Below are 14,216 nucleotides of genomic sequence, written 5' to 3'. Positions count from 1 at the left end.
TAGGGCCTGTGTCTTCCTGTGTTTATTTTCTTTCTCCTGTCTCAGTCAGGTCTGACCAATCAGTGGTGAGAACTTTCTCATGTGGTTTGCTGTGACACATTTTGGTGTACTAGGATTTTTCCAAACCAAACCAAGGGGAAAACACCCCAAAATTACAAACTACCTTGTGTACTGATTTGGACCAGAGCAAACAAACTACAGTTGTGAAAATGCCCTTAAAGACAAGGAAACAAATATGCCTGTTTAACTGCAACGAATAAGAAAGGTTGGAAATAGTAATTTGACAATTAAAGACCTGCTTTGTGTACTTCAACATTCAACTTAAAATCATGTCTATACTTTGGTTTTAGATTTTTATGAAGGTCTCTCTCTCTCTCTCTCTCTCTCTCTCTCTCTGAGAGGGTATTTGAAAGCTGGAGGAGACGGGAACAATATTAATTCTGTCTTTTGATTTGTCAGGCACTCTGAGGGAGCTGGTGTCAGTCTACAGAGTTGAGATTAAAAGATCTTTTCTCTCTGTCGCTGACTCAGCTGCCATCACATCCTGGAGGACATCATGAGGGTGAAAGTAAAACACACTCATGAATATGTGTGGAGAAACACACACACACACACACACACTGAGCTGTATGTTTTAAAATAAATATCTAAGCAAAGCGGGCAGCACGGTGGCGCAGCAGGTAGTGTCGTAGTCACACAGCTCCAGGGACCTGGAGGTTGTGGGTTCGATACCTGCTCCGGGTGACTGTCTGTGAGGAGTTGGTGTGTTCTCCCTGTGTCCGCATGGGTTTCCTCCGGGTGCTCCGGTTTCCTCCCACAATCCAAAAATGCACGTTGGTAGATGGATTATCCTGGTAGAAGGATAGGTGTGAGTGAACGTACGAGTGTGTGTGTTGCCCTGTGAAGGACTGGTAGGGTGTATTCCTGCCTTGCGCCCAATGATTCCAGGTAGGCTCTGGCCCCACCGCGACCCTGAACTGGATAAGCGGTTACAGATAATGAATGAATGAATCTAAGCAAAGTTAAAATGTAATTTCTCACTAAAATGCTTTTTAAAAATTTAACTACTTACATGATGATAATGCATATAAATCAATCTATAGGGTGGGAGGATTTATAAGGATACACCTTAATAAAATGGGAATGGTTGGTGATATTAACTTCCTGTTTGTGTCCCATTAGTATATGGGGGATGGGGGGCTTTTCAAGATGGGTGGGTGGTGACCATGGCGGCCATTTTGAAGTCGGCCATTCTGGATCCAACTTTTGTTTTTTCAATGGGAAGAGGGTCATGTGACACATCATACTCATTGGTAATTTCACAAGAAAAACAATGGTGTGCTTGGTTTTAACGTATCTTTATTCTTTCATTAGTTATTTACAAGTTTCTGACCACTTATAAAATGTGTTCAAAGTGCTGCCCATTGTGTTGGATTGTTAATGCAACCCTCTTCTCCCACTCTTCACACACTGATAGAAACACCGTAGGAGAAATGCTAGCACAGGCTTCCAGTATCCGTAGTTATTATGGTGTACCTATATAAATGGCCCACCATATATTGTTTAGCCCTATTGTACGAGACTGATTAACATATTTCTGTGCACATTGCTACAGGTCTAGTTGTTTAGGAGTCTTTGGAAGAACATACATTGTTTTTATTTCGTTCATCTTTAAGTTGATTGTTATTATGTGACCAGTTACAAAAAATATAATTCTGGATTATTGTCAAAATTATTGTTAGAACTTTTAATAACAAATTAAATTGAGTTATAGTTGTGTGCTATAAATATTGTCTTATATTTAAGCTTTAAATTGCCTGTCCTTGTTTTGAACTATTTACATAAATGGCTTAAATGTACAATCTCTGTGTGTGTGTGTGTGTGTGTTTTCTTCTTCCATCCAGTTTAGCTCTGTTAAATGACTTGTGATTAACACAGAGAGTAAAAGGCATTCCTGTGCATGTGTGTGTGTGTGTGTGTGTGTTTATATGTGTGTGTGTTTGTATTCAGGGTCGGTGCAGAGGGCAGATAGAGGTCAGCACCTCTCCGTTGATTGAACTCTAAACAGCGGGCACATCGAAAGTTGATGGAATACTGATGTAATGAATAATTGGGGATTCCAGGCAGACTTTGTGGAGTAGCTCTGGGCACAACAGTTATCTAGTTCATCTGCATTCCACAGCCAATAGGGAGCAGGAGACAGTCAGGCAAATAAAGAGAAACAATTGAAAATGAGAGACAAGCATCAAGAGTACACCCACCCTGTTAACCTGCCGCACCTTAATGCCTCTTGAACAATGTTTGAATGATGTTGACATTGTTGTTGCTTTGCAGTTTAAGCAGTGATTTCACCCAGTGCAGATTGCAAAGGAGATTAATAAGGGTCTCTGTGTATGTTACCAGACTATATTCCTATGATATAAAATGCAGTAATTCAGTGTACTATAAAGACTAACAAGCTTAATTTGTGGGCGGCAAAGAGGCGCTGTAGGTAGTATCGCTGTCACACAGCTCCAGGGACCTGGAGGTTGTGGGTTCAATTCCTGCTCCGGGTGACTGTCTGTGAGGAGTTGGTGTGTTCTCCCCGTGTCCGCATGGGTTTCCTCCGGGTGCTCCGGTGTCCTCCCACAGTCCAAAAACACGTGTTGGTAGGTGGATTGGTGACTCAAAAAGTATCAATACGTGTGAATGCATGAGTGTGTGTGTTGCCTGTGAAGGACTGGCGCCTCCTCCAGGGTGTTTTCCCACCTTTCACCCAATGATTCCAGGTAGGCTCTGGACCCACGCCGACCCTGAACTGGATAAGCGCTTACAGATAATGAATGAATGAATGAAAGCTTATTTTATTACATACACTGTATGTATATGTATGTATATACATATTATGGCAAGCCAAACAGGAAATATTTAATGAACTTTGATATATATGGAATGAAAGCTATATATGGAATAGCCTAGTTACTGGAAATAAATGGAACTTTAATTTGCCTCTAGCCATTGCTTTGGTCAACACAGATGGGTGCTCTGCTGATTTGCGCAAATGTGCATGCGTTTTGGTGAGAGTCATGGCCGAAAGTGTGCGGGAATTGGTCTCTTCACTTTTAAATGATAAAAGATTTATAGATACTATAGCAAATGCCTGTAGCAATAGTGCTCCTAGCACACGGCCGACATTTGAAGAAGTTCGTGCGCTGTTCAATAGAGGCCAACAAAGCAGACTTCCCGAGCCGAATGCATGTAATGTAATTAACGCAAATAGCGATTTCAACCTGCACGTGAGTGGCATGTCGTGTCCACCGCCACCGCCTGCCCAGTCATACAATTTGAGGCGTCTACCTAGACTTAACTTTAGAAGGCAAACAAGGTATGTTTGACATTTTTGTTACACCATTATTAAAGGAAATATAGCCTTATTGTGCCAAGTTTGCTGCTTGGCTGTGTTGCTACTAATATTTATACTGCTACTTAAAAATCCGTTAATACTAGCTTTAGGTTGTAACTCTTAAAGACAAGAAATTACATTCTACGTAGTTGTCTCTGGACCTAGGGTCACACGTAGATAGCTAGCTATATGTAGAGACAAGCAGTGCTTTAGCACACACCCTTGTTCTGCTAGCACACTTGCTCTTTAGCTAGCATAGACTTCCCTCAGCAAAATGTTAACAATGTTATAAGTTTAGACATAGAAATCGACACGTCAACATATTTTTTAGTCTATTCTCATGCCCATTGCGGTCATACTATGCTTCATGACTGTATAATTGTCTCTAAACATTACTCTGTTAACCTGTGCTGCCCTCGAAGCGTTTTAGCACCAGAGGGTTACCAGTATCTAAGGCAAAGTATAGTTTAATAAATTGGAACAAATATATGTCATAAATGAATGAATGAATGAATGGATCTACCAGCATAAGATGACAATGGTAATGAAGGTTTTTTCAGTGTGTTTAAAAGACTAGTTCATGTTTTAATACGAATGATAATAAGTGTAGGACTACTAAATTATATCCATTGATTTTATTATGTTCATGCAATTCATACTATTACTTATGTAGCTTTTAAGCCAGCACCAGTACACGTTGTTTATTGGTGAAACAGGTCACTTTCCCCAAACCAACGTTATTCAGAAAAGAACAGCTTTTTTTTTTTCTGGTAAGTAGGTGGCAGAATTTATAACACTGTGTGTCAAGTAGCCAAAGAGTCTTCCATGATTCTATTTATGTGAGTATCTCTATGAAACCGTGTCAGAAAAATTATTGTAAAGGTTTTTGTTGTTTTTTTCCTTTTTCCACTAGTTTACGAGTGTTCATATATTCACAGGATAGCTTCCAAAGCTTACAGTCCACATGTAATGGTTTGTGAAATATACATTTTACACATGTTGTGTCAGTTTGGTGTGTAGCTGTCGAATGACACAATAATACACAAGAGGGGTGCTATAACGTGAGATATTGGCACTGGTGTGCTACGACTGCACAGTGACAATTTATCATGTTATAGCACAAACTTTGAGTGAATTATTGCGATTATATCACAGTTTGTTATCGCTGTTTATTATTAAGTTTTAAGATAAAGAAGACAGTGGAAATTTGTTTATCAATCTTCCGCGAAGAAAAATACTTCCATTCCATCACACTCTTTCCATTCCGTTTTGCTCTTTTCAACAAACTCTGGATCTTTAACTTGTGCGATGTAAAACCCGTCTTAATCAGGACAGAAGCAGAGAGAAACGCATCATGTCAATAAAATGTCATGGTTTAACCATTGTTTACAGTGGATTCAGATTTTAGAGATATATGTCATACAACAAATTACCCCAAGTTCTCTTTGTTTAAGTTAAAAGTTAGTATTTTGGAGTATCCCTCCAGAGCCATGCTGGTGAATGAGAGCAGTGGAGAAAAATAGACGTGCCTTGACTCGAGTTAAACACAATCACAGAAACCACATAGACGTATAAATGTACTTTTTTTTCCTGAGATAAATTATTCTCTGAGTGTCACAATTATTCTATTAGAAAAAAAACATATAATTAATTAAAATGACAGTCTTCATGACATATTTGCGGTCATTACTTTATGTATAGGCAGTAATTACTGTTGGTCTGTGTACCTTTTCTATAAAGTGTAAATTTTTGCTGCTTCTGTAAGGCCTATTTTGTCTCTCAATTAATATTTTTCTTTTTTCTTTTTTTAATATATATTGGTCTCAACCGAAGTTTGGTCTTTTTTTTTACTCCCAATCAAATTTGATTAACATATCGGTGCTGTCCAATTAAAAACATGTATCTCCATTTTTGTGGATTATTAGTGTACTGCATCATTTGAACACAGCAGCTGTCCTTCCCACTGTGGGAAAATAATGAATGGACCAATAGAAATGCTCCGTAATTACTTGGGATAAACTATATTTACATTGACTTGTATTGAAAGTTGAGAATGTTCCTTCTTCTTTAAATTTACTATTTTGGGAGATAAATGTATTTAATTGGACAGCAATGATATACTGACGTTTCACTCACATAATGTAAATTGTGAGGGATAAAAATAATTTAATATCTCTTGAAATATAGAAAGTAGTTTTCTGTGCCAGTGTATTTAAGTGTTGCGTTGTGCAGGTCTTTTTTTCCACTTTTTTTTTTCTGTTTTTCCCCGCTCTGGGATAGACATGTTCAAGGACCATGTCACCTTGAGACGTTTACAAAGGAGGTTGTGCTACTTCCAGACAACACTACTACCCTTGTGCCACGACGAGCAAATAAAGCCTGGTTGTTTGATAATGGCCATGTGAAATCTGCAGTTGAATTTAACGTTGAATGGGGCGAATCAGAGGTGATGTCCACAATTCAGAGGGCTTTTATGCCACAGGTTCATAGTTGTAGGTGAGTGTGTAAAATATTAACCTACTTGAACCATGAAATGAACTGAATGCTATCCATATATTTATTTAATAAACTTCAATATGTTGTATAATTAATTTTACCTGTGAAGTTTGCAGTTGCTAATGGGTTGCCACAGCAAACTTGTGAAACCCTCTCTACCACCCCATCAGGAAATGAGTGGACGTATGTTAAAGGAGGTCTTCCTCCAGCGCTCCATATATGTGCAACCTGACAAAAGTTCTCCTTCAACAATCTGTAAGTTTGCTTTTATGTCTTTATTTAACAGTGCAGTCATTCAGTAATTAAGTATTTTTTTCAGTAGATGTTAACGTGTGATGGCTCTCTATGTTCTGAATGTAAAGACATTTGTGCTTTAGGAATTCCCAGTTTCTAATTAAAATGCCATGTTTTGTTCAGTCAAGTGAAAGTGGGGAGGAAAGTCCTGGATCTGAGATTGGAAGTTCAGATGCTTCCTCAAAGACTGAGAATGAGACTGTTGGTGAGTAAAATTTATATTGTCAGCTGTTATTTGAGGATTGGACTGTGGTAGTGAGTCAGAGAAATGTTAAATTTACCCATAACCCATAACAAAATGAAACACGTGGCCAAAAAAAATTTTATCAGGTTTTTATTCATTTTTCCCACTTTTTTCACAATTGCCTAAATGTATTTTTGTCTTGCTTTTTAAATAAAAAAAGAAACTATAAAACTTCAAGATTTCAGACTGGCTTATATCACCATCAATAGAAGCCATGAACATCAATAGAGAATAAGGTTACATTGTGAATGGTCTTTTAAACCAGTGTTTTTTACATCCTATACCCCTTCAGACATTAAGCCATCAGTGTACCCTCTTTCGCTCCTTATAAATACCCAAAGTCGTACTACAACTGCGTATTGAACCGTATCTGTGAAAGTGAAACTAAAGGCCGCCACACAACATCTGGTAGCAGAGTCCTGCTAAAGAATTCCGCCAGAGAGAACCCAAACACGTTCAAGTTCATTTTCACACTTGTATACATTGAATCAAATAAAGCGTTCAGCATAATTTATCAGGCTTTTTATCAGTTTATTACCTCTTCACAGACCGGCTGTTTTGGCGCTGAAAGATATGAGTTGTAAAAGGCTAGGATAACAATGTTAGCAGAGGTAACTCGGCATTAGCATTTGTTTGTCTTCTTAAAGGACTGACCGGCTGTCTGTAAATTCCTGAGCACATGTTCTCTACTGTGGCTTTCTGGGCTCTCAGTACAGCTTTAATTTAATGTTGTAATGACAACATGTATGTGTACATCTGTTCAAAACAATAGTTTAGAATTTTTGGGCGTGGCGTGTCCGCTGTGAGACAGTCTTAACTGGTTCTGAAGCAGTGGTGGCAATTTTACAGTGGCAGGCCACGATAGTGGAAACAATGTACCCACGAAGCACAATATGCCTTAAATTAGTATTAGTGCTGTAACTCTTTGTATTTGTACTCCCTCTTGACAGTTGAGCAGAACAATGTCTGCAAATGGCCATGCCTGGATCATTCTCTGACACTTTAAAATGCTTCCACACATCATATTTGCTTTATATTTAGATTTTATATTAGCAGTATTAATGATAATTTACTTGTCTTACACATTTTGACTGGCAGTCTGGCACATATTTCACTGCAGGTTTTTGTGGCGGTGATATATTTTGATAAGATTTGCCATGATTTAACATGCTTTCAAGATATTAATGACCTTGGAACTATATGCATTATCAAGATACTGCTCCAAATGGTACAATAATGACATTTTGTTTGTGTTTGTTTGAAAAGTAGTTCAGCAAGATGTGCCACATATTGTGATGGATCAGCAGTTGCAAGACAGATGCAGATTAACGTCTGCTCTACCAGAGGAAAATGATGTGATATTGATCTCACAAACAGGTCCAAGTGAAACAGTCAGAGCAAGCACATTATACAGGTGTGTAATAGCATAGTAGTAGTTGCAGAGGGTATACAGTGGTTTTCTTGCCACATCTTACTTAGCTCATTAATTATTTATACTTTCATACCTGTATTAAAAAAAAAAAACATACAATTTAGGTGAGAGGTGTCATCCCATTGACAGACACTTTTAGGTTAGGTATATACTACACTGTGCAGTAATAACTTGTGACTGGTGTAGTCTTTTATAGGAGATGAATAGTTCATATCATATCTAACAGTAATGTTACACAAGAGAAGCCATATTTCAGCAGACTATGTAAATGAATCTAGGAAATACAACATGTAATGCTCTTTAGCATGGTTTGCTGCAATGTTGATAAATGTATATCTTTTGATCCAGAACTATGTCCAATGTTATTTATTACTCATTTTAGTGAGTATGTAAGTTTGCTGGAAATAGAGGAGTATGAACCAGAAGATGCAAGCCTTCAGGAAGCAATTGCAAACTCTCTATCTGAGACCAGTTTCGGGACATTGAAGTAAGACTGTTAAAATCTAATTGCTTTTAATTTTATTTTTTCTGTGTGAAAAGTGGTTTTTAAAAAGGATACACACCCTTGTAAAATGACATTTTTGTGATTTAACAAAAAAAAAATTAAACAGATAATCTTTAATGTGAACTTGCAACCTAGTCAAAACAATCGAACATTGGGTTAAAAAAAAAAGAAAAAGAAAAAGAAACTTAAAATAAACTGGTTGTGTAAGTATGCACACCCCTATCCCAATACTCTGTTGAAACATTTAATTGCAGCAGTCTTTTTGAGTATTCCTGCTTGAAACTTCATTTCATAGCAGTATTTTCTCACCCTTTCTTGAATTTATCGTATTTGGTGAAACCATGCCTTGTTTTCATATTTTTTTTAAATCACAAATTCCTACTGTATTACAGGGGTGTGTAGATTAAATGTGTTCAAATTAATCAGCTAAATTCAATTCTTAAAATCTTGTTTCACTTTGGCTTGATGCATTTTAAAGATGATAGCAAGCAATTTGTGGAATTTCAAGAGTTTTTGTGACCTTAATATTTTGGAGGGAAACACAATTATGGCACTAAAGTCTTGCACTAAAATCCTAGTAGCAGATAAAGAAATAAAAAGCCAAATGATTGACTGCATACATATATTTCATGTTTATTTATCTGTTTATTTTTCTGTTGTAGCAATGATTGTCCAGCGATTAAAGACATTATCAGAGGGCTTAATCATCAACTCAATCCTAATGAAGTGATCCGATTTAATATAATCAGAAGGAATGTGTGGGATGGGGCCACAAGAGCAATGACAAGACCAAACTTTTCCCCTGACAAGACAGTGGATGTTAAGTTCACAGATGACCATGGTATTTCTGAGGGTGCTGTAGACAATGGTGGACCCACTAGAGAATTTTTCAGATTATGTCTTCAAGAAGTAAAAGACTCTTGTGGAATGTTTGAGGGGCTGCCAGACATGAAGACATTGTCATGCAACTCCAAAGGTAAATGCATTGAAGGTTTCAATGAAATTTTCAAAATATTGCATATAGTTTTATATTTTAATTAATTAATTAATTTGTTTATTTATTTATTTATTTATTTATATTTTACAGCTATAAGGTCCAATTGGTACTTCCTGGCAGGCCAGCTAATGGCCATGTCAGTTGTACATGGAGGTCAAAGTCCTGCCTTCTTTTCCCCTGTACTATTTAATTCACTGGTCTGGGGTCCTGATAACATCAAAGTTACTATCTCAGATGTACCTGACGTGGAAACGAGTGAAAAGTTGCAATCGGTATGTCTTTTGTGTGATACATTCTTTGCAAATACATTTGTGTTAAGTGTGAAACTGTGCAAATATCTGTGACCTCATGTTCATTTAGTTATTTTTGTTCTATAAAAATAATCATTGAGTAATGATTATTCATTTTTTCAGTGGGGGGGGGGGGGGGGGGGGGCAGGAATATCACCAAAGCTTAGAAAATTTTAGAAATTGTTTGCATTTTCTGCTTCTCATGATTCAAGTAATCCCAAACGCATTCAGTTATGTATAGGTTTGGAATCTCGGGTGGTCAGTATACTGTTTTGAGAATACTAGCAGCTTCTTTGTTCATGGTTCTTTATTTATTTACTGAAGAACCATATTTTTTAAGTGTGACCAGGTTGCAGGTGGTTGTTTGGAGTACCCATTTTCTATGGAGCTTTTAATCATTTTTTAAATCCAGGTTTGGAAACTCCTGGTTTTACATTTATTTATTTTATTTTTTATTTTCTCCTTCCTTACTCAAGATTCTTATGTCTAATTTCCTCACAAACTAATTTCCTCCTTTAGTCAGTTTAGAAGCATACGAGAAAGAAATGTTCAAGGTAGCTAAGCTGAGTTTGTAAATGTTAGTCTCTTTGAAAGGAAACATTAATGTTAGTGATTGTTCTGGAAATGGCTATTGTAGGAAGGACGCAGCTGCTAGTTTAAGATTGGAAGAATGGAAGAGTTAAAATGGTACTAGTGTGGACAAATTAAATATTGATGAAGCTTTTGGTAATTTTATCATAAGTTAAATGTGTGCCTTACTTTTTCCCCTGACAGCGATAAATGAGTAATGTATGCTAAATGGCAATTTTGACAGAAAAATTAAATAAATTATTGGGTGGTCTATATGTACTATGTAACTATAATAACTGCTGTTATTGGGGTTTTAGATAAAATGTGCAAAGACAGACAAGGAGTTACAGGAAGCTGTGACTGCAGCATCATGTCTGATAAGTCTTGCAGGATGCAGACGCAAGATAACGCTGTGCAACAAGGAAGAGGTGTGCACAGAACTGGCAGAATGGTATGTGCTTCAGAGGACAAGGGCACCATTTGAAAGGTATGGATTTAATTCAGTTTGATATTGACAGTCAGGGAAACAGATATTACTTAAAACAAGCTAGACATGATATAATAATCAGTGAAAACAACAATGATGTGTTTCCGTTTAAAAAAAAAATTGAATGTTTTTAAATCGTTTATCTTTTATTAACTGAACTATTATTTGTGTATTATATTTCAAATGAAACAGTGGGTTTTTAATGTAATTGACAGTTCAGGCATACATTTCTTTTTAGAAGTTATCCAAATAAGATATGGTCTTTTGTTATGTTTTGGTATTAAATTTAGGTTCCGTGATGGTCTTCAAAGCTTGGGTGTCTTGGATGCACTTCAAAAATACCCAGAAAGATTTCGAGAGATATTCATGAAAACAGCCATTCCATTGACTGCTGCAGCCATAGAGGTCCTCTTCAAGTGCAAGATGGCTGAGAGGGGTAGCAACAGGTTTGATGCACAGTGTCACACCTTGGGTTATTGGCGAGACTACCTCCAAGATGCAGAAGGTAAAAGGTTTATTTTTGTGAGAAGCAAATATATTTTTTCTGTGATTGAAAATATTTGATATATATTTTAGTTGACCTCGAGGCAGTCACCTTGGAAGAAATCCTTGTCTTCACAACTGGATGTGACTCCATTCCTCCTCTGGGCTTTATCCCTCAACCGTCTCTCGAGTTTGAAGAACACTCTGCATATCCAACAGCCAATACGTGCGACAATATCCTCAGGGTGCCTATTAAAACTACATATGACGATTTTAAGTTAGCCATGGATTTCGGCATTCGCAATGCAGCAGGCTTTGGAAAAGCATAAAATTTGACACCTCCAACACAATTGATCCATATTTTCAGTTACATATTCTGTGTTGTATTTTTATGATTTTCCTAAAATGAAAAATTGAAGAACTTAAAAATGTGATTTCCATTTTCAGAGCAAACAGTTTTTTTTGCTTGTTCTTATAATTTTATGTTGGAGTGTGCTAGCATAAGAATTTTGAAGTAAATGCCTGAAGAAGCATGCTTTATTTTACAACAGATTGTTGTATATTTTTTTAAGATTTTTTCATTATTTCTGTTAGTTTTATTAATGCATCCAGATACATTCTGAATTTCTAATGTGATGTTAACAATAGTTTGTCTTTAATGTAATTTTGAGGCACTGTTTTGCATTATGATCTGTTTTTAGGGTCATGGCGGTATTCCGTTTTATAGCAGTCTTCAGTTTTATCAAAGCAACTGGTAGTTATGTATAATATCAGAAGAATTGCTAGAAGCAATCAAACTACTCTCAAATTATTGTCATGTTAAAATAAAAAAAATGCCATTTTGCATTCATTGTTCTTTAACTCACTGTTATGCCTCTTTATTGTTAATATTCAAAGATTCTCCTCATTTCTTTTATTAGTTATTTGTATAAATGTGTTAATGGTGAAAAATCCAAGCTCTTAACTAGGAAATTTGAAATTAAGTTTGGTCAGGCCTTCCACAATTACAAAAAATTACCATGGAAATAGATGCACTTTAATTTTGACATCCAATAAAACATTATACTTTGCCACTTTTTAAAAAAGTAAAAATCAAACACAAAAACACTGCCAGCTACTAAAGGTACTGTAAAGGAAGAGGAAAATGGTGCATTTTAACATGTACTCCAGCATTATGGCTCAAGGCTCTCCAGAAAGTTGGATGCTGCCAGAAAATGTTCAATTCCATGATTTCCATCATCTGTCAAGGGATCGATGTGCATAATTCTGTTTGGTTGTGCATGGCAAGGAGGTAAACCCCTTGGCATCTGTCCCATGCCTGTAGTCCATAGCTGTAGTGGTGACAGTCCTGTTGCAGTACACAGACTATGATTGTTCCACTGTAGAACAAATTCGTTTAATGCCCTGTTAATCCTTGGCTGGAAGATGTATTGTAAAGCTGTAATATGGATGTGGTTGTTCTCATCTAAAATTCCAATGTTTTCCATAAACAAGAAAATGTCTTTGAAATAAGATGAGACCACCCTGTTCATTTCTGCCCAGAGCCTTTCAGTGCGCTGATTGTGAACGCTAGGACCAACCATAAAGCTTCCTCTGTTCAACCCACAATTGGTGATCATAAAGTGTGCAATTTCCATGTTCTCACTTCCAGCATCTCCCCGAACTCGACTGGGAAGTCCAAACTGTAGTGTAGCATCTCTGAACAGTTCAAGGGCTGTAGATGCTCTGTTGATGGTGCAACATTTTAGGTAAGTTATGCACCTGCTAAAGCCATCAACACAACCGTGAAACACGAAGCCCCATGCATTTAATTTATGGTTGGTGTCAACATGCCTGCAATCAAAGAGATGCAATTAGATCAATGTTTGCCTTTTCAGTCATAACCTTCAAATACAATTGATTATAGTACTTCTGAAGTTTAACCCATTAATGCTCATACTGAAATTGCAACGTTTTGAAAAGAACCACCTACTTTGCACTTCCACTCACTGGGCAGAGACACTGATGTGAATGTGTCAGGCACAGCAGTTTGTAAAGTCACTTGTGGGCTGAGTGGTTTACCACACAAAAATATCCAATGACTTTATTATCAGAAAAATACTGCTGAAGGTTTAAGGGATGGCTATAATGAACTGCATGGACAAATAAGATATTCAGTATTTAACTGTACACTAGCATTGTAGATGTTACTAATATAGAGGGCAGTAAGTATACATGGTGTAAAAAATCAGCTGCTTGATGATGAAATGTAACCAACAATACACACACTACCAGAGGCCAGTTAATGGAAGTACAAAGTAGGAGTGTTTCTAATGAAATGACCAGTAAGTAGACATACAGGTGTTTATAATAATGTAGACAGTGGAAGTATAAGGTAGGCATTATTTTTTGTATTTCATTATATACATATTTATAACTAATCAAAAGTGCCTCTTAGGACACCAAAGTGCCATCCATTAAGGGAGTGGGAAATGTGTGTATAATGTGTTTGTGTTCATCAGGATTGTATGAGGTAAATAAAGAATATTATTAATATTTATGCTTTTTTTGTGAATGTGCGCGAAGGTGTAAGTGAACTATTCAGAGGAAAAAGAGGATTTAAGATGTACACTGAATTGTACAAAGTGATTACCCACTGAAATGTGTTGTGATGTATAATGATCCTATTCAACACACACTACTTGTATGTGTGTGCAAAGTAGTAATTCAAATGTTGATAGTGATTTGTTGAGATATTGGCCTATTTTATGAGTTTGAGACATAACAGCGGGTCAAATTACAATAATATATGAGTAACTTTTTGGTTTATTATTGTGAAAATATTTTACAAATGGAGATTAAGCTTTTTTTATTTTTTTGTTTTCTAAAATCCTAACTCATTTTTACTAGAGATATACATGATTGTTATAAAACAAAATTGCAAACATTTGTTGGATAGGCAAATGCAACTGTCACCAAAATTTGAGATATATTTGTTAAATATTTTTTTATTGTACTTTTTGTTGTAAATAAAAATGTATTGTTTGCAAATTTGAA

The 14,216-nt window shown here is 36.5% G+C and overlaps 1 protein-coding gene across 1 annotated transcript; it reads left to right on the top strand.

The window, feature by feature from the left end:
- Positions 1 to 7,734: 7,734 nt before the first annotated feature.
- On the top strand, positions 7,735 to 12,012 carry LOC136706614 (G2/M phase-specific E3 ubiquitin-protein ligase-like). Its single transcript, XM_066680207.1, has 7 exons — positions 7,735 to 7,830; positions 8,231 to 8,335; positions 9,016 to 9,329; positions 9,441 to 9,622; positions 10,528 to 10,697; positions 10,988 to 11,202; positions 11,274 to 12,012. Exons 3-7 carry the CDS (start codon positions 9,134 to 9,136, stop codon positions 11,507 to 11,509), a joined length of 999 nt encoding a protein of 332 aa, XP_066536304.1. The 5' UTR covers positions 7,735 to 7,830; positions 8,231 to 8,335; positions 9,016 to 9,133; the 3' UTR covers positions 11,510 to 12,012.
- Positions 12,013 to 14,216: the final 2,204 nt, after the last annotated feature.

The sequence above is a fragment of the Hoplias malabaricus genome, chromosome 9, assembly GCF_029633855.1.
Source record: "Hoplias malabaricus isolate fHopMal1 chromosome 9, fHopMal1.hap1, whole genome shotgun sequence".
NCBI classification, from domain to species: domain Eukaryota; kingdom Metazoa; phylum Chordata; class Actinopteri; order Characiformes; family Erythrinidae; genus Hoplias; species Hoplias malabaricus.
This window is presented reverse-complemented; position numbering and strand designations above follow the sequence as displayed.

Coding starts and splice junctions, on each gene's coding strand:
- LOC136706614 (XM_066680207.1), top strand. CDS start 9,134: ATGACAAGACCAAACTTTTCCCCTGACAAGACAGTGGATGTTAAGTTC. Junction 10,698..10,987: donor ACAAGGGCACCATTTGAAAG/GTATGGATTTAA, acceptor TATTAAATTTAG/GTTCCGTGATGGTCTTCAAA. Junction 11,203..11,273: donor CTACCTCCAAGATGCAGAAG/GTAAAAGGTTTA, acceptor TATATATTTTAG/TTGACCTCGAGGCAGTCACC.